General features: G+C 33.4%; 1 protein-coding gene across 1 annotated transcript in view; it reads left to right on the forward strand.

The window, feature by feature from the left end:
- LOC129228679 (serine-protein kinase ATM-like) overlaps nt 1–21,703 on the forward strand; it is a 127,410-nt gene that overhangs the window by 105,345 nt on the left and 362 nt on the right. Inside the window, exons 46-51 of the mRNA XM_054863362.1 lie at nt 3,532–3,648; nt 4,571–4,717; nt 11,995–12,163; nt 16,851–16,937; nt 17,876–17,990; nt 19,448–19,605. Coding sequence (XP_054719337.1) covers nt 3,532–3,648; nt 4,571–4,717; nt 11,995–12,163; nt 16,851–16,937; nt 17,876–17,990; nt 19,448–19,605 — 793 coding nt within the window. The remainder of the gene's footprint in view (nt 1–3,531; nt 3,649–4,570; nt 4,718–11,994; nt 12,164–16,850; nt 16,938–17,875; nt 17,991–19,447; nt 19,606–21,703) is intronic.

Here is a 21,703-nt window from a genome sequence, read left to right on the forward strand (position 1 = left end):
GTACCCCTTCTACTCTCCTGGAACAGACATCCCCTGATGCTACAGCAGAAAATACTATGAAATGTTTACTCTCATTGTTAATTCTGAGAAGATCAAAGATGGGGCTTGAATGAAACAATTTCTCCCCCCCCCCCCCCTTCACAGATGACCGGACCTCTTCCCACACCCTTTTAAGCCCCCCTGGGAAGAAGGAAGAACTTGCTTTTGTCCCCCAACTGATAAGCCAGTCTGAATTCTGAGAATCTCATTTATTCTCTTTGCCTAGGTGTTGGCTTCTCCTTTTATTTATGGGGCCGTTTTCAGGGTGAAATTCTAGGGACAATGACATTACTTGGACGTTTTTGTGACCGATGATCCCTGGGCAAATGAAATTGCTGGATATCATAGGGTTTGATAAGGTGCTTGTGATATCTTTTTAAAAACACATGGAGCAATTCCTTACTTTTGAAAAGGGCAGGGCGCATTTTGCCTACTAAATGAAAGGCAGGGCGCATTCTGCCGATATGAAAAAGGGCAGGGCGCTGCGCCCTTCAAAAACGGCCTAGCGGGAACACTACTACGATCAGACGGTATCAATTAAACTGACGCGACTTGCGCAGCTGGTTTATGAAGGTCTCTACTTGAGCCATCTAGCTGGAGAACACTCTACTACATCTAGGATTGGCATCGCACCATTAGTCTGGTTTCTTTTGGGTCTCCTCTCGTATATGACTAAAAGTATTTAAAAACTTTCAAACATTCATATTTTTACGGGTTTCTCCAGAAATAAGAGACCAATTTCTTTGTAATTGTTTTCACATAAAGGTATACTCCAGCGCTCATTTTCCAATAAAAATGAAGTATACTATTCATTTAGGTGAGCTACAGCAAATTGAGGAAACAAAAAAAAAAGTTTTTGATCATCCTTCATTGTAACTAGTTGGAAATAAGCTGTAAATTTCAGAAATAAATTAACAAGCTATGTGGAATTTATTTTTATATTTTTGTGAAAGTATCTCTTATACCCACAGAGATATAAACATTTCAAAAATGCAAGTTTTATTTGAAGGTTTTCAGCTCATATCACACTGAGTTTGCCAACGTAAGAAAAACATAATAATAAAATTTGTAGTTAAAATATTAAAAATTTGATGAATTATGAACATTTAAAGCAATTGAATTTTCACTGCACATGTGCAAAAGATAGCAAAATATAACCTTTATAATCCAAAGTGCAAGTAAATCCTGCAACTCATAAAAAAAATTCCAGCTCGATAGCTTTAAAATTTAAAAAGTTATCAATCAGCGATCTAATAAGCCGTATTTCAATAATTATTGAATAGGCGACAAATCGTAAGGGGTCGTTTGCAAACCGGCAACACTTTCTTATTGTTGTGCAGAGTGATTTATGATAAAAACGGATTACTTGCAAACGATCCCTCCCAATTCATCGCCTACTCATGAATTCTTGAAATTCGGCTACTTAGATCGCTGATAACGTTTTACATTTTGAAGATATCTGGCTGGAATTTTATTATGAGTTGCATTATCTATTTTGGCTTTGAAAAACTGCTATCTTTCGCGCATGTGCTGTGAAAAATTAATTGCTTTAAACGTTAATATTTCATTAAATTTTCAATCTTGAAATTTCAAATTTTATCATTATGTTTCTCTTGTATGCTGTCAAATATTCTGAGAGTTTAGTAACGTTTGACTGAAAATTCTGCGTGTTATGAACCGAAAACCTTCAAAGAAAATTTGATTTTGAAAGAAAGGCTCATATCTCCGTGAGTATAAAAGAAACTTTCACAAAAATATAAAAATAAATTGTCCATTGTTTGTTAACTTATTTCTGAAATTTATACTTTATTTTTAGCTATTTGCAATAAAGGATGATCAAAAATCGATTTTTTGTTTTCTCAATTTGTTGTTGGTCCCCTAAATGAAGAGTAGATTCATTTTTAATTGGAAAATGACAGCTGGATATACCTTGTATGTGAAAAAAAATTAGAGAGCAATTGGACTCTTATTTCTCGAGAAATCCATAAAAATGTGAAGTGTCCTAATACTTTTTGTCATGTAGTGTATAAACTATTATTACTCTTTTATTGTCATGATATTGGTCATTTTGAAGGGTTTCCTTCCCCCTAGGACAACAACCATGTCTCCCTCAATTGCAATGGAGCAATCCCCTGGAGAGCAAGACTCCCCTCCAAATGAGATCAAAAACCCAATAAAATCACCCCCTACTCCACCCAAAGTTTTGATGTTGTAGTTAGCATCAGAAACTCCCTCTCGACTGCACCCCATTTTTTGTAAAAGGACACCTAGTTGGTCGGCCATCATTGTCCCTAACAAAGATCTAAGATAACTCACTCAACCAAGGAGAGGTGGCATCATCAGTTATCTCCACTTCTGTAATTTTGGCATGAAGTTGGAGGGAAAGGAAATTTTCTGTAGCCTTCTACACCTGTGATAAACTGCTTGACAAACAACCACATGACTTTCGAATCCACACCTTTAATGAGAATGTGCCCCACATGTGCTCAGTAGATCTTCACACCTCTAGCAACTAACCAGCAATCCTTTGATAACCTATCTACTAAGTGCTCTTGGCCTTTGATAACATTATTATTCATGCAAAATTTTAACCGATTTTTAAATACAGTGAAACCTCAATAAGTAGTCGACCGGTTAAGTGGTCACTCCGTTTAAGTGGTCATTTTTCTTTGGTTGCGACAAGGTCTCATTTACAGTAATGTAAAATGACCCTCCTTTACTGGTCACCAAATTTAATTTTACCCGCTTAACTAGTCACTCAAAAGTTGTTTTCTGAAATTCCTTTTCCTTATCGGATCTTAGAAAATAGTGTTGGACCTAGTTGAAAGGCTATTTGATATTCGTTTTTCCTTGAAATGTCAATCCTCGGTTCTGGTCATTCAAAGCATACTTGTTGCTGTGACTCTGCCAAGTGACGAGAGTATGAATCTAACTCCTTCCAGCAAGACAGACAAAGTCTAATACCTGGAGAAAGTTAGTCAGTATTTAACATCCGTTCACAAGGAACAACAAACACAAAATTTAAAGCTTGATGTATGTTAGAAGAGATAGTTCTTCTCCGTAAGCAACAACTTCATCAGTCAACATTGAAAGATTGTATTAATGTGCCGTAACTACATTAAAATAAGTTGTTATTAAGTAATGTATAAGATAACGCAAAACAAAGTAACTATCATTAGTATTTTCTCCCCTTTTTAAAATTTCCACTAATTTATAGACATTTATTACATAAGCTATTGTTTTTTCTCACAGAATTCTATTGCTATTCATGAACATTTGTTAGGCTTTTTTTTTTCTTCCTTAATTTCCACTCCACATAAGTAGTCACTCCGCATAAGTGGTCAAAAATTTTTGGTCCTTTGAGTGACGACTTAACAAGGTTTTACTACTGTTTATTAAGTTGTTTAAAACTGCATTGCACTTGTCTCCATGTTTAAGGAAATGTTTGATTTGAATTTTTATTTTATGCACTCAATAATCTTTTTTGCTCAGGGCGGTGATGACTTAAGACAAGATGCTGTAATGCAGCAAGTCTTCTTTCTTGTGAATCAATTACTAGACCAAAAAATGGAAACTAAACGGAGAAGACTTCACATTAGAACTTACAAGGTATTTATTTCATTACACAGCTTATTTAAATGCTGTTATTTTTTCCCCTTTGGTAAAATTAAAGGAAAGGGTTTATCGAAAATTTGTAAAAGTTTCACTACTTACTACTTAGTTTTATTCAGGGCCAAATAAAATCAGTAGATTAGTTTTGAGATTGAGCAGTCATTTGAATATTTGTCATACGACAAAAAAGAATATTTCTGGATGTTTATATAAAATCATTGTTATAATTTCAAAAAAATTGAGTATGATTCTTTCAGAGTTTTTTTTTTTTTTTTCTGAATAAAAATATATAAAACTTATTTTTAATAACCAGGCGCAAGTTCCATCCTTATATTTAATGAAAACAATGATTATATACAGTGTGATGAATATATTTGCATATGAAAAACATTATGAATTAAAATATATAATACATAATCGCCTACCTTTGGTAGTGCGTAGAACAAAACATGTTGTGTATATAATGACTGACTGGAGAGTACTGCGCAGTTCGCTTCGCTATTGTTACAATTAAAAAAATGATATAAGTGCGTTTATTAAAGACACTTAAGGCGACATCTGGTAATCTGAAAAATAGTTAAAGAAATTAAAGTTCTACATTAAGTTTCTGTCAGAAACAATTGGTTGCTATACAAGCCAAAATACAGTAAATTTGGAGCAATATTTTAAGAAGCTCAATATTGATTTAAGTTTGTTCAAATTAATTAGAACACTTGGTTTTATTACAGATGTGTCTTTGTTGTTTTATTATAAAATGTAAAAATATATTGATTGGACTCCTTAGATTTTCTTTCTCTGGTTATTGCTTATTTTAGATTACATTTTTTGCTGCCCAACATAACAGTTGTAAATTATCTCAAAGCCTGGTACTTTAAGAGTGCTGTATAAGTCATACATAATTTCAATCTTCTTTTAATAGGTTGTCCCAATATCCAGAAAAAGTGGAGTTATACAGTGGTGTGATGGCACACAAGTGATGTCTCAGTACCTTGTTGGCACTAATGGAGCTCATGGCAGATATTACCCACAAATGGCTAGTCATGTTGAAAGTCGGAAAAAAATGGAGGTATACTAATGAACTTTATATTTCTTTTAAAATTTTGTAATAAATGAAACATTTATTGATGCCGTTTGTAAAGGGATCATAACAGTAAAAGAAAATACAGGGAAGTTTCTTGAGTGACCACCCTCTGTTCCGCGAAAAAGTTATCATTAAAAGAGGTGATCGCTCATGGAAGTGTCAACTCAAAATGGCTGAAACAATTTCTCCGAAAATAGTACTGTGAATATACAAATATGTTATAAAATAAAGAAACATGAAGATTAATTTTCTTTGCTATTTATTGAATACTGCATCATATAAGCATTACATCATGCACATTTTTTAAACTTGCTTAAAATGTGAAGAAATCTCAGATTGTTTCATTTTTTTCCTTTTTATAACAATACTTGTCTCTCTAGAAAATTTTTCCATCCAACTTTTCTACACACCTAGATACTTGAGTTTCCCATTCTTTACAATTTTTAGTTTGTCTTTCAAAGTTTTATTAATTTTAGTTTTCCCACAACTAAAAAACATCTACTTCCTTTCCGAATTTCATTTTTCGTGAGACTCAATCACTTCTATTTGTTGCTCCATTGTTAAAATAACTCGTTTTTTAACATGTTTTAAGCCCTAGCTTCGACAAGAATTTTAGCTGAAGTGCACTGCCATTCTTCTTGTATTTACCTTAAATTAATGCCAAATGTGCTTACCAAGTGATCGAGAGACCTTAGGTATTATCAGCAATGTCACTTGTCATCCTTTCCTTGCACCTGCCGCCAAGAGCGCCCATATAGGGGACAAGGGGGGGGCTCAAGCCACCCCCCCCCCCTTGAAATTAGAACTTCCTTGCTTTTGGTACTTTTTTCTTTGCGAAAATGTAAAAACATTTATTCTCCAGCCATTAATGAATAAGTTATTAAAAATGAAATATTTTAATGATTCTAATTTGTCCTGAAATCTGTTTCCATGGAGAAAATACCCTCCTAACCCATTGGGAAAATATTTGAGCCCCCCTTACAATTTTGCATATGGGCGCTCTTGCCTGCCGCCCAGCAGTAAACAATGCGTCAAGGTCAACTGACCATCAAAGAATTTTTTTTTTGGGGGGGGGGGGGGGAGTATGCAAGAAAAATTTCTGACAAAGGGCCAGCCAGTGGTCGTTTATTACATTGAATAGATAGGGGAAATAATCGGTGCTTTGGAAAATTGGTCATTAAAGGAGGTGGGTCGCTTATTAGAAATTACACTAGATAACAATGTTAAATCACACAAACTTGCAGATAACTGCACATATGATTTTGGGGTTTTAAGAGGTTTCTTTTTCGATGCGAGAAAGTGAGCTTTTGAATGTAAAGAAATTAGATAAAAGCTTTTTCTTAGAGATTTTTAGACAATTATGGATTATGGATCAATTGATTTGAAAAAGTTTACTATATTTTGTATGGACCCTCCCCCCTCCCAAAATGTATTTAGGTTTTTATGTATTCAAAAGCTATGTATATAGAGATATCTTTACTAATAATAAAGCTCAAAGCCTCTCTCGTCTGGATATCGGGATCTCTCTCTCTCTCTCTGTCTGGATTTCTGTGACGCGCACAGTGCTTAAACCGTTTGGCTGATTTTCATAAAATTTGACACAAAATTACTTTGTAGCATGGGGGTGTGCACCTCAAAGCGATTTTTTCGAAAATTCGATTTTGGTCTTTTCTGTTCTAACATTTTACCGAGCAAATAATGGTTTTAATCATTTTAAGATTACTAGAAATGGAAATAGAGTCTCTAATGAGAGTAGTAATTTTAACAATTGTGATTTAAGAAATTTCAGGGTGTTAAATAAAAGCAATTTGGGTATGCTTAAAGTTTTCTATACTAGTGTTCACTCTAGGAAAAAAAAGGGCAGGGTGCTGGTTTTTGAAAGGGGCACTATTTGTTATAAAAAGGGCACTTTTTCAACACGGTGTCCCTCCAGCCCAGACCAATGATGCACCCCTCAAAAGGTACTGAGTCCCCCCATTTCCAAAAAAAAAAAAGAGGAGAAATAACATCTTGAAACACCTTGCAAAATTTCAGTGTAGTCTGCACCATGAGCCCCCCCCCCCCCCCCCCCCCCCACCCCATCCGATCGCCGCCATCACTGCATTCAGTATTAAATATCATTATTTCATACGGAAAATGTACTTATCTTTTGAAAAAAAGGGTTAGCCTGCCCCCCTCCCCAAAAAAATGTTTTCTACACTCCATAGGAACATTTAGATAATGCTGGAACTTGGCTTTGTGTGTTTTTCAACACTTTTCAGGCCTTAATTTTGACTACCTATCCTATAAATTCTAGGTATTTCAAAACCCTTTGAATTTCAATTTAAAAAGAACAGTATTTAATTACTGATCTCCCCCTTCCTACCTAAAAAAAAAACTGCCTAGTAATGTGCATTGTGCCATTACGTATTTTAGTAGATATCAAAATCATGATGAATGTAAATTCTCCTTCTTTATCTTCTTTACTAATAATAAAGCAGAAAGTCTCTCTGTCGGGATCTCTGTCTGTCAGGATCTCTGTGACGCGCATAGCGCCTAGACCGTTCGGCCGATTTTCATGAAATTTGGCACAAAGTTAGTATGTAGCATGGGGGTATGCACCTTAAAGCGATTTTTCGAAAATTCGATGTGGTTCTTTTTCTATTCTAATTTTAAGAACAAAATCATCATAAGATGGATGAGTAAATTACAATATTATCATAACGTGGAACCGTAACATGGGCACAAGCCAATTGGCGAGATACGAAATTATCATAACGTGGAACCGTAAGATGGGTACAAGCCAACTGGCAAGAAAATTCACCATACATTATTTGTAAATATACAGGCGAACCAAAAGACCTTTTGATTTTTTCTATTACGGGCAAAGCCGTGCGGGTACTACTAGTTTTAAATAAAGTGCACTTCAAACAGAATAATTAAATTAAAATACTGTGTGCAGTGCTTCAAAAATGCAGTCGTAGCAAGGTGCAAAACAAAAATAAGCAGCTCGGGTCAATCCAAGATTTTTATCTCAGACAATTTTTGTGAAAATTTAATACATCGATGATTTTTTTTAAAGTCAATTTTATAATATTTAGGAAAGCAAAAGAAGTAGTGCAAGATCATTTTAGTTGGAAAAAAACACAAGTATGTCAAAAGAATGTTTTTTTATTATGTCAATAAGTTTTTAAAATAATCTGTTATACAAATCATATACAAAGTTAATAAAAATACTTAGCACAAAGGAACAAAAAAAATTAATATTTTGCAGCAGAAACTTTTCCTGGCAAAGCGATATGTTTCCATTTCAAACGCTTTTTTTTTTTTTTTTTTTGAACTGGGAAAGAGGATTAAAAATCCAAAATACCAAAAAAATACCCTTGTATTTTAGCTCTGTGAGCTTTGTACTATATACTATTTAGGAAACAATCAGAAAGTTAACTTTCCAGAAACAGATGTGAAAAGATTGCTACACAATCACTAGCAATGCGCTAAAATTTACTTAGCCTAATTTCCACCTGCAAACAAAAAACAGACACAAAGGGCTGGAAGGCTAGGAAAATGTCATATTCTCTCTCTCATTGTTGATTCTCAGAAGATCTAGGATGGGGAGGAATGAAACAATGATCTCTCCCTTCCCAGAGAACATTACCCCTTTCCACACCCTTTCAAAAACCCACCTTCCATAAGAAGGAAGAACATGCCTTTGTTTCCTACTGATAAGCCTGTTAGAATTCCTAGAATCTCATCCCCTTCCCCTCTTTGCCTAGATGTTTGCTTCCCCTTTTATTTATGGGGATGTTTTCAGGGTGAAATTCTGGGAATAATGATAAGAAATGGGCGTTTTTGCGGACGATCCCTGGACAAGTAAAATTGCCCCGATATCACAAGAGTCCAAATGATGCTTGAGGCATCTCAAGGGGGTTTTCCCCCTCGAGCACAAAACACAGGGTGCAATTTCCTTCTTTTTTAAAGGGCGGGTGCATTTTGCAATCTAAAAGAAGGGCAGGGCGCATTCTGCTGATGTGGAAAAGGGCAGGGCGCTGCGCCCTTCAAAAACGGCCTAGCGGGAACACTATTCTATATTCCAATGCTTGCAGTATTAGGAACAAGATGGAAAAATTAAAAAGCATAATTATAGATGAGAATTATGGATGTTATTGGAATTACGGAGACATGAGCTACCGAATTTGACACAGATTTATTATGTATTGCTGGGTATAATTTGTTTAGACAGGATAGAGTGGGCAAGAGAGATTGTGGGGTTTTATTTTATATTAGAGACACTTTCATTTACAATGAATTGGTCATAAATGATAAACCTATTGGTATGGTTTGGCTGGAGTTGATGGGGAATAAGGGCAAAAAAATTGAGATTTGGAAACATTTATAGGCCACCTAATTTGAGTCAGGGACAAGATGAACAGATGTATCATATTATTAGTGCCTTGTACAGTAATGGATCCGTCATCATAATGGGGGATTTCATTTTTCCGGGTATTGGTTTTTAATAATTTTTACCCCGGAAATGTCAGAGAATAGGAATATTAGTAATTGGTGACTGTTTCTTAGATCAAGTTGTAACTCGGAGAACTTGAGAGGATGCAATTCATTTTGGATCTCATTTTCTGTGATGTAGGAAGTTCTGTTCAGGGGTTGTGTGTAGAAGAACAAATTGGAGATAGTGATCATAACATTATTAGGTTTCTAGAGTAAATTTGAATTGTATAAAGATGAAAGTTTTAGGTTTCTGCCCAGTTTCAGAAGCACTGATTTGTCGCACTTAGACAGAGCTTAAAAAGAGGTATTTTCGTCAGGATTGAAAAATTGCAACGTAGATCTTCAGTGGATGGAATTTAAGGAAAAACTAGCAAAAATGGTTGGGTATTATGTTCCATTTAGGAGAAAAGTAGTTAGTACTAAATATTGGCCCATGTGGTTCTCCAGGGAGATAAAAGAGGGCCTAAATTGTAAGCAAGCGGCTTTTCGTCAGTAATGGAAACTGGACAGAGTGCAGATACGCTCCAGTACTGTAAGGCAAGATATAGTTTTAAGTATTTGGTATGGATTCAGAAAAGGGTATTGGAGCAAAGGCTTGCAGATAACATTTTGCCAATGCTAAATCGGGGAAAGCTTGAAGTAGTCAAATTGGGCCATTGGTTGATGAGCATGGAAATTTAATTCAAAATGATAGGTATATTGTAAATGTTCTCAATAACTTTTTTACAGTATATTTAACGATAACTGTATCTAAACAGTTGACACTAATAAGACACAAGCTATTATACAGCTAGAGGATTTTGTAATTTACAGGGAGGAGTTTCTTTTTCATTTGAAAAAAAATTAAACCAACTAAAGCTCCGGACCAGATAATATTTATCCAAAAATTTTAGTTGAATGTGCAGAGGAATTAGTGGATGTTATTTTAAATAATTTCAATGCTTCTTATAACTCGGGGGACAGTGCCAGAGGAATGGAAGCTGGCTAATATTATGCTGCTCTTCAAGAAAGGGTCTAAAGGTAAAGCAGAGAATTTTATAGACCTGTAAGCCCGACTTCAGTGGTTTGTAAGATTTTTGAAATTTTGATCAAAATTAAGATTATGAATTTCTTAGAGACAAATAGTCTCTTGACTCCTTTGCAGTATGGTTTCAGGAAAGGTAAATCGTGTGCTACTAATTTATTGCATTTCTATGACAAGGTTACCTTGGCTTTAGATAACAAAAAGTGTGTGGATGTTGTTTATACTGATTTTCAAAAGCTTTTGATAAGGTATCACATGTTGCTCTTCTCAGCAAACTAGCTAATATAGGAATAGGAGGAAAACTTTACTTTGGGTTAGGAATTGGCTGACTGGAAGGAAATATAGAGTAGTTGTGAGAGGAAATCATTCAAAATGGAGTGATGTTTTAAGCAGGGTTCCTCATGGATCAGTTTTAGGGCCTCTTCTGTTTATTATTTTTATGAATGACATTGATGAAAATATTTCTCTAAACATTAATTGTTTTGCTGATGATGTAAAAGTTATGGTGATTGTAGGGGATGAGGAACAAGCAAAACAGCTTCAAGAGGATTTAGATCATATTACTAAGTGGGCAGATAAATGGGGTATGGCAGTTAATGTAGGGAAATGTCAAGTGCTACACTTAGGTCATGGAAATAAGCGTACAAGTTATTATTTACAGGGTTCATTCATTAGTCAGGCAGAAAACGTTATTGATCTGGATATCTTAATAAATCAGGTTTTCAAGTTTAATCAACAGTGTAGCATTGCCAGTAACAGAGCCAACATAATATTTGGGATTATCAATATATCTATTTCAAACAAATCAAAGAAGGTTCTTCTGCTGTTATATAGAAGTTTAGTAAGACCTCATTTGGAGTATGCTGTTCAGTTTTGGTACCTTATCTCAGGAAAGATATTTCTGTGTTGGAAAGGGTTCAAAGAAGGGTTACTAGACTAGTAAGAGGACTTTCAGATTTAGACTATGATAATAGGTTTAATATGTATAGCCTGGAGCAAAGGAGAGTCAGAGGGGATGATTCAGTTGTTTAAGTTTATCAAAATGAAAGATGTTAATGGGTTAAATTTTCTCACAGAAAGCAAGACAAGGGGACATTGTTTTATGCTATTCAAAACTCAGGCTAACCTGGAAATTAGGAAAAATTACTTCTTTAGTAGGGTCGTGGGCACTTGGAACAGCTTACCGGAAGAGGCTGTAATAAGTTAAGGGGGTGGATAGCTTTAAGAAAGCCATTGATCTTCATTGTGGACTTATAAACTGACTAGGACCAACCTAACTGGGCCCAGAGCCTGTTGCTGGTCGTCACATTTGTATTTGTATAAATTATCACAACATGGACGAGTTAATTGCAAAATTATCATAACTTGGAACTGTAACATGGGCGACCAAATAGCCATAGTAAATTGGCGAGAAATTCATCATCCACTATTTGTAAATATACAGGCTAACTAAATGACCTTTTAATTTTCTACTACGGGCAAAGCTGTGTGGCTACCACTAGTTAATAATAAAATATTAATTTAGATCTCAATTTCTATCTTAAGTTAAATTTTAATCAAAGTGGAGAAATTTGAGCATTTATTTTATTTATTTATTTTTAGTGAATAATAAGTTTATTATTATAATTTTTTTTATGAAAGAATAAGTTTTTGCTAATTCTTTTTAAAAAGTTTTTAATTGTTCTATTTCTTTAACATTCAAATATATTTTCACTTTTCTGTAAATGAATTAATAAAGTTTTTAATTTTCTTTTAGACAATAGCCAGTGTTTCTCTGCTCTGTAAAAAAAGAGAAATATTTGACTCAATTTGTGCCAATTTCCCACCAGTTTTTAGGTATTTTTTCTTAGAACATTTTCCTGAACCATCTGCTTGGTTTGAAAGACGACAATCTTATACCAAAAGTGTTGCTGCAAGCTCCATAGGTAAGTTTTATTTCTTGACAAAAGTTGCTTTGCACATGATGTATTATTCTCACGTAACAGAATTAAAGTAATATTAAACTATATAACTTTGTTTTTATTTATTTATTATTATTAGTATTTATTTTATTTATTTATTTATTTTTATTTATTTATTTATCTTATTTTATTTTATTTTATTTATTTATTTATTTTTTTGAATTTTGTTATTTACAATAACAGAGCTTGTCTGCTGAGAACAGATAAAAAAAATTGTTCGACTGTAGCATTGTACTAGGAGTTACAGAATGCGCAACATTCCATTTCTAAGCGAAATTTTTCAAATTTTACTGTTTAGAATTCTTTTTTTTTTTTAACCCATTCCATGACCAGCCCGAAAACCCTTAACGCGCATGCCGCAGATAACGAAACGGAGTTGCTTTTTGCTACGTTGTAACTACACTTTTCTCCCCATTTTGCTATCGGTATTTTAATGTTGTTTTTGCTGTTCAGCTTGCATTCAAAAATCGCTTCGCTTTATTTGTTTTTAAGCACTGAATTAAATAGTGCAATAAAATACAAGGTTGCTAATATGTGCTGAAATATTCATACATTTACGCAGTACATAACAGGAAAATAAGAAACAATAGAGGATTGGACGAAAAGAAATTATTTTCATAACACTAATTATTTTATTGATTTATTTTTCTTTTTGCTTTTATCTCAGTATATGTTTTTTATTTTTCTTTTACTGTTAAATGTAAGATGATCTATCTTTCAAAATGCCTCAACAAAACATTCTTTAAACAATTGACTGATCGATCCAATGTGTGAGCAAGAAAATTGAATGGACAAAAACGCTTTAAGTGTGGGAATGATATTCTAAGAGGATAAAAAGGATTCTTCGGTTCCTTTTGATATATTGTGACACTTCCAAACGACCAATAAACACAGAGACATCTCTTTGATGGCAGGACTATGGTCGACTTTTATCGTAATTCAGGTGACTTTTAAATCCCTTCTGAATGCCCAGATATCAGTTGCTCAAGCGTGGGAAGTATTTTAAAGATAAATGATTACAAAAGATCAAAACTTGCGGCTAATCCCCTATTTCCCTAAAGGATACTTTGTGCATGCAACTAAAAGCCCCCCGCTGAGAGAGGAATAACTAGACCGACTGGGAGGTCTGTATTCTCCAAGGACCCTCTTTGCAAACATCCGAGCAAGTTAGTTCCATTCAAAGAATGGTCAGACAGTTTTAGTGTTTTGTGGTCAACCCTTCCACATTATTTTCTTACAACAAAACAGTTTAGCCCAGAAAGGAATTTCAAAGCAAGCTTTTATGCTTATATGACGGAACATGTCTTCAGAAGGGAAAAAAAAAGGAGATCTTGCTTGAAATCGAGTCGGATTTTAAATCTTTTTTTTAAACATACTTGGATAAATTTTAGTTAGTTTCATAGGATTATTTACTAATTACGGAAATTTGATTATTGAAAAGAAACCAAATATTTAATTTCTATTTTTAAAAATCTCATAAAAGAAGGTATAATTAAAACATTGGAGCTATTTTAAGACAATAAATAAAATCTGAAAAAGAATGGGAGAAAAGGAATGTTTTGTTTCTTATGAGTAAAGCGTACAACAAAAGAACTCAAGATATTATCATTTTATTCGTACTGTCGTATCTATTTTATGTTTTACATAGTCAACTTTTACGTATAGTCAATGCGGTCGTCATTTTTTTTTTTTCGTGAAATAAAAAATATTCAAAACCGTATCACTAAAAATCCATCAAATGGTGCCGCGAATATAAAAAGATATAATTTACGTTTCAAAATATCATAATTTAAAAATAAATAAGTAATAAAAAATAATAGCATACAAATAAATAAAAAGCGTAGTAAACACATTATAATAATTAAAAAAAACATACTCGTACAAAATTAAGATATGTAAGATAATTTAAAAAAATAATATTGCGTAAAATAAATTATAAAATTTGAGGATTATGAACAATTTAGTGAAGGATACTTGCGTAAGAAGGTGGATTTTTGATAACAAGAAAAACATATTTCTGTTTATTTGCTTTATTCAGGCATAAAAATATTGATAAATATGCAAGGAAATATTTTCACACTTGTTTATCAGGAGTTCAAATGCCAGAATGCTAAGAAACAAAGCTTCCACGAAAAGAAAAAAAAAATAATGCCTGATTATTTGAAGCATTATACGTGTCCCATCAAAAAGTACTTGAAAAGTTAATATCTTAGTAAAATAAAATAAATTACAACAAGTTCCGTGAAATACTATAAGTTACATCCCTTTTGTCTTAGAAAAGAGTTTGATTACCGCTCCCCTAAAAGCTCCAGAATCCAACAGAGAAGCGCAATAACAGGGTTCTGCCCCTGGAAGAATCGCCGACACATATTCGGCCGAAGCAAAAACTGCTAGAAACGCCGTGACGACACAGGATCGTCGAGGGCAGTTAGGAACCATTCTCTTGCGACGAGCCTGAATCGGCCGGGGCAGTATTAACACAAACTGCGTGGCCGATCCTGTATCGGCCGGGGCAAGGAATGGGTTAATACATATCTCAAGCAAAGAACAGAAGATAAATTTCCTATCTGATTATTTGAAAAATAAACTAAATTTGCGAATTTGATAACATGCGATTATGAAAAAGGATGGAAAGTTTTTTGCCCATTGGAATTAGCATTGGTTGTTTGGTTTTTATTCTGATTAAATGCCAAATTCCTGCATAGGACATACAATAAAATATAGTGCTAATATTACAAAGAGCGTGCTGTACTTAGAGCATTAGTCTGACACCACTGCAGCTGAACTATAATTGATAAAAGTATTTGCAAGAAACGGTGCTATGTAATTTAGTTGCAAATAATTGTTTTTTGCTGCAATAAAAGATAAGTTTGCATATTAAAGAATGTTTCGCTAATTACCCATATCACATGAACTTTCGTATACAGACTGCTTTTGGTCCCAGGTAGTCTGAATAAACAAGGTTGTACTGTATATAGCAGTAGCATTTAGTGTATTGATACAAAGATGAAACATCGCTAGTACTTGAACTTCTCTTATCCCTCCAGTTAGCTTATGATTACTTTTTTTTTAAATCGGTTTTTAGCCATGCAGGCTAAGAAAGATTATACAAAATGTGAGCCCCTTATCAGGCGTTTTGTTTTGAGGCAATGTGTTTCTTCGTGTTTCTGTTTTATTCTGTGTTCTCTTTCACCTATTGGTCGCATTGAGCAATCGATTGCATGACAGTTGTTATGTGTGATGTGGACGGTCATTTTTTTACACCAGCTGCTGTGCTTGTCTTGCAAGTTGAGATTTATTCTACAACTACTGTTGAATACTTCTGCGATCCATCTTTTTTGCAAGATTTAGAAAAAAAATAGTTTTTGTTGTGTACAAGTTCATTATCCAGATTGCAAATTATCAACATTAGAAAGGAAAATTCATAATTGTTTTAAGTTTTGCAGCATTCAAGCACTTAAAAGTGTTGAATGTACTAATTTAATTGATAATGATCAATATTTGGTATGATCTAAATCCATTATATCATTGTAACACTATCCGTTGTAACATTAAAATTTCTAGCTAAGGCTGACATGGGTTAAATTTGTCTTACGGAACTCACTTTACACATGATTTAGCATGATCAAGTGGAACAATAGAGGTACACAAGTTAGTTGTGAGCATACAAATTGCAGTAAAACAATTTTTTGTTCCATAATCAGGGACACTCTAGTAAACAATTTATATAAATGCTTCATCTGTTTGATTTGCTAATTGTAGTTTTCTTTATTGAATGTCACTTTTATTTTTCTACCAGTTTGCCATTTTTGTCTTTAATTGCCCTCTTTTTCTTTCCTTTTTCCTCTATTTTATCCTCCCTTCAGCATTGTACTAACTTTCCGTTATTAAATGCATACATTAATGAATAAAATTGGAATTCAAAGTTTTCTACTGTAACAATGAGGCTTAGGATTCTTAAAGCAAATTTTAGTTTGCTTCCCATAAAACACAAAAGATTAACATATCTTTTTTCTCTAGCATGAGCCTCCATGCTGGAAAAGAGTAAGCACCTCCTCTTATTTCTTTTTTCACACACTGAGCTCAACATTTGTTTGGTTTGTTTTTGTTCACATAGATGTTTCACACATTACCAGATAATCAAGACTTTACATGCAATGTACTGACAGCCTGGTTGTGGCACCCAGAGACTGCAGTCATCAGTCTGAAATAGTCAGTAACCGAGCTGGAGGCAGATGTTTCCTTATTAAAATTAAAGTTACCACAAACTGGTTGCTGAAATGAATTTTGCACACCAGCGAGTGACCACAAGAAATGGTGTGGTACAACTCAAAAATGAAAAAGCTTAGTTAATAAGCAGCAAGTAATTACCCTTAAGCTGTCCATAACCTGGGTGAGACTAGAGTATCTGTCATTACCAGGGTGTCAGTATATTGCATGTAGTTCTACCTTAGTCTTAGCTTAAGTACAGTAACTTATTGCTTAATCAAGACTTTATTGAACATCTCTGGCAAAGTAATGTTTTTCTCCTTTTCTCTTTACACTTTGCCTTACTGATCATATTACTGATCATTTTGCCTTACTGATCATACTTACTAGTGTGAGGGGTAAAATGTCACATTGAAAATCTTTTTTAATTTCTTCTTAATAGTTGGCTACATATTAGGACTTGGTGATCGTCATGTCAACAATATTCTGATAGATAAAAACACAGCTGAAGTGGTTCATATCGATTTTGGTAAGTGTAATATATAATTTCATTCAAAATTGAGATATCAGACATACTTAATATTATATTTGTTTTATGGTGTAATTTGTTTATTTCTTTATCTGATAATTACACTGTTGTCTTAGAATAAAAAAATTATAACATATGTTTGCATTAAAGCAGGTGGTTAATAGCAAAAACATCCAAAGTTTTCCCAAAACGTTAAATTTTTTGTCAAAAATTTCCTCAAAATTGTATTTGCATCATATTTAAAGAATTATTTTGTAAGGAAACATAGCAGTTTAAAAAAAAAAAAAAACTCAAGGTGTATTTCTACTAGGTATTATTTTTTGTCATTTTTCAAATTTTTAATTTGTTGAATCTTTATTCAATGCACACAGAATCGTGTTTTCTTTGTTAAAATTTTGAATTTTTAATACATTTCAAAAACTTGAAATTCCTTTATTTTTTACAAATTAGTAGTGAAACAATAGAAGCTAAATTTTGCACAAACCTAGTCAATATCTGTCTGTGTCATTTCCAATATTAATATTTTTCAAAATTTATGCTTCTGCTGTTATGAAAAAAAACTTAACTTTTATTTATTATTTGATTCAACTGCTTAAGTATATGCAAAATATATCAGCTCATAATACGGGCCTTTCATTTTTGAAAGGTTTTAAGTGCAGGGCAACTAAATGCCTTCTCTCAGTTAAGTTTTGAAAACTCAAAAAGTGGGACACTTTTTATTGTTGTGCTACTAAACTTATGATGTAAACTTCTTTCAAAATTGTTCATATTAATTTGCATCTTATATGTAACTGGATATTGAATGCTTTGAAAATTTCAGAACAATATCTGTTACAAAACGAATACTTTTTGAATTATGAGGTGCTAAACTATGCATATTACTATAAATCCTGATATTATTACCTTTAACATCCTTTTCTCTTTCTTAATAAATACAGGCATTGCTTTTGAAAAGGGCAGAGTATTGGCCACACCTGAAACAGTCCCTTTTCGCCTCACTAGGGATATTGTCGATGGTATGGGAGTTAATGGCGTGGAAGGCACTTTTAAAAGGTAAATTTAAATCTTTGATATTTATTTTTATTAGATAAGTGGCAAGAAACGAATAAAACATTAGCCACTCTGACTTTCTAGGAATTTATGCCATTATCTTAATTTTATTTTTTACTTAGTATTTATTTGTCAAAATAAATAAATAAATAGGAAACAATAGTACAGGGTTGCTACAAATGATTCATTCTTTTCAAAATGCTATATATCCAAAAGAATTGCACATACAATGAGGAATATATGAAAATAACCACTAACTCATCAAGATTTTAAACTGTGCTAAACAGGGGGTAATACCACTGCAGTATTTTCAAAGTGGTGACAAAACAAGAAAAACAGTTTTTTATTTTTTTTGTGTGTGTATTACATCTACAATTGCCCTAGTAATATGTTCTGGTCCGTCGTCACTGCCACATGAATGCCATCCTTAAGTTCTTCTAACATTTGTGGTGGTGAGGGTACATAAAGAAGGTCATTAATGTGCCCCAAAGCTCTGCAAGAACAAATGAGCATCATGCATATTGTAGCACACACAAAGGAAAAAAAAAACACATTCTTCTTGTTTTGTCACCATTGAAAAAATACTGCTCTCGTACTACCACCTGGTTAACACAATTCCAAATCTTGATGAGCTTGTGGTTATTTTTATATGTCTCATCATTGTGCGAGAAATGCTTTTGGATGTATAGCGTTTTGAAAGTGAATCAATAATTTGTAATAACCGTGTATATTGGTGAGGAAAATCTGCAAAAATTGTACCACAATGCACTGCATTCTTCTTGATATCTCCTGCTACAGAAGGTCACAGCACAAAAAAAAAAAATCCCTTCTTCCAAAAAATACTGTACGTTTCTGAAACAATGCATGTTGCAAATTGTATTTGGTTTCATTTTGGAGGCTATAGGGCCAAAAATGTTGAAAAACTGCTATTCCTAAAAGCATTATTATTTATTTTAATTATTATTTTTTGCCTCAAGTCTAATATTTTAGATATAGGTTGATATTTTAATTGAAATATTGCTGGTTAGGTGTCATTTAATTAAGTTTGTATTTTCCTGACTGTCTGATTTTCAAATGAAAATTTTTGATAGTTATTTGTTTGAAAGTTAAGTGGTGGTAAAACACTAGTACATTTCAAGAACAGAAAAAAATAGTGCCTAACGTCTTTGTATTTCTCTAAAGCAATAAATTTAAATCTTCAACTAGATGAATGGGAATACACTAACCTATTAAAGCTCCAAAGCAAAAATTAAATTAAAATATTCACAAACCATTTAAGTACTCACTTGCAAATGTTGCATTTTTATGTTTTCAAATACTCAAACCTCTTAAATATGTTAACTGATTACTGTATTCAAAATGCTCAGTTCTTGAAAAAAAAAATTCTTACACCAATAATAACTGGTGTTTTTATTCAATAAATGAAGTTTTTAATTTTTTCTATTTAATTCTGTGTTTAGATGTTCTGAAAAAACATTGGAAGTAATGAGAAACTCACAGGATGTTCTTTTAACCATACTTGAAGTTCTTTTATATGACCCTTTGTATGAATGGACTGTGCCACCTTCAAAGTCCCCTACTCAGAGGTCAAACCTTCCAACTAGTTACGGAACACAAGGTGGAGTATTATTGTGCTTTTAATTATTAAGTACATTCTTGATTATTATCATTGAGCAGGTTATTTGCTTTCCAGATCATCCAAGAGCTTAAATTTGTTCTTCTTTTTCAATTCTCATCCTTTAGAGGAATCTTATTTATGCGATATAAGACTTGTTTTTGAATGTTTTTACTAAACAGTATTTGGTTTAAAAAAATCTTTAAAATGATGCCTTATGAGGTGTAAAGGAAGTTACGGCATACCAACGAATAAAAGCGGGGGGGGGGGACGACACCCTTGACAAATAATGCATGTAATTTTATTCTAAAAGCAAATAGGTTTACGTATTCCTCATGTTGGAACAAGGAAAATGCTTAAGCAGAATATGAAAAGAAGGAGGAAGAAGTTTTTTACTTCCTTTTACAGAAAAGGAAGTATTGTATTCGCAAAAAAAATTTCACTCAAAAATCAACCTTAATTTCCATTTTGCTCACCCCCGAATGAATGTTGAGTTTTTTTTCAACCCGACCACATGTGGATATATGCCTAGGAACGTACAGACACCCGAAATATTCATTTTGATGATCCCCGAGTTAATTACTACAAGTTTTCTCGTGACGTCTGTATGTACGTATGTATGTGCGTATGTATGTATCTCGCATAACTCAAAAACAGTATGTCCTAGAAAGTTGAAATTTGGTACGTCCTAGTGGGGTCTAGTTGTGCACCTTCCTTTTTGGTTGCACTCGGATGCTCTAAAGGGGGTCTTTTGCCCCTTTTTGAGGGGAAATCATTGTTAATTTCGATGTAAACTCAAGTGGTGTTATAATTTAGCGGACACTTGGCGATATATCGCCAGTCTTTTGGTCGCCAACTTGGTTTTTTTTTTAAAATCTGGTTTCAATTTGGCCACTGTTGGTGATATTTAGAGAGTAAACTATTGAATCACATTAAAACTGCCAATAATGATAAAATGACATTAAATGGGAGTAAAAGGAAGTCATGTGATGCTATCAGCTCGTCTTTTTTTCATGATTTAGCAAAATTTGTTGATGGTGTAGAAAATGTCATTGAGTGGTAGTGATTGTGACACTAATGGTAAGCAATGATCTTATTACAGGATGCAACCATCTGCAAACTCTATGCATTTCTATGGGGGAAAAATTGCTCAGTGTCGCCGACAATTGCATGCAATAACTGCACCTGGTTGCAGGTTTAATCCAATGAGAATTCTCCAGATTGCATGAGGTCAGCTTTTTTTCTCTGCCCTTCTGCTTGGCAGAAAAACTTGACTGCAGCGTGAGACAGCAGGAAAAAAAAAGAAATTATAAATCTAATGAAAAAAGTAAAATACACCAGTTCAGCAATAACATATAAATTTTGCACTGTGAAACGGCAATTGTCTGCTATTGATGGTAAATCTGTGAGTGGGCCAAGAAAGTTGCTGCAACTAAAGTTGTACCGTGTAATAAGACCTTTCATTCTGCAACTGATTAATGTATCATAAATTAAGTTTCAGGTCAGGTTTGAGTGCATTCAGGACAGTTGCAGAAATGAAAGGAATTGGACAAAACCAATGGGAAAAAAGAGTTGTTAAAAGTTCAAGTATATTAAATTAGCATAAATATATTCTAAGAACACCTACTAAGGTAGTTGACATCATTAATGTTAGTTTTTTTTTTTTTTTTTTTTTGTGAAAATCAACTACTTTTTGTAACAAGCTTTTAGTTTGACAGGCATATTTAGAGGAAATGCTGTTACAACTTTAGGAAGGAGCACTATTACAATATTGTAAGGGAAGCTACGCTGCCATGCTAAGCACAAAAGTTGTATCCGCGCTTTTCTTCAAAATTGTGGTTCTTTGTCATATTTTACCTAAATACAAATTTTTATGGTTCTTTGTCAGTGGGAATTATTTTTAAAAAATTCTGAAAAAGCTGCTTCTGAATCAAACACATGGAGGCGCAAAACTTTAAACGGCAATTTCTCCTTTTGAACTCAACTGCAGATACGACATTTGCGCTTAGCACGGCAGTATGCTTTAAGTTGCCGCCTCAGTTATTCAACTCTACTTGTCTGATGCATTTTTTATTTGATTGTGTAATTGTTTCTCTTTATT

This window comes from Uloborus diversus, chromosome 8, assembly GCF_026930045.1.
Source record: "Uloborus diversus isolate 005 chromosome 8, Udiv.v.3.1, whole genome shotgun sequence".
Lineage (NCBI taxonomy): Eukaryota > Metazoa > Arthropoda > Arachnida > Araneae > Uloboridae > Uloborus > Uloborus diversus.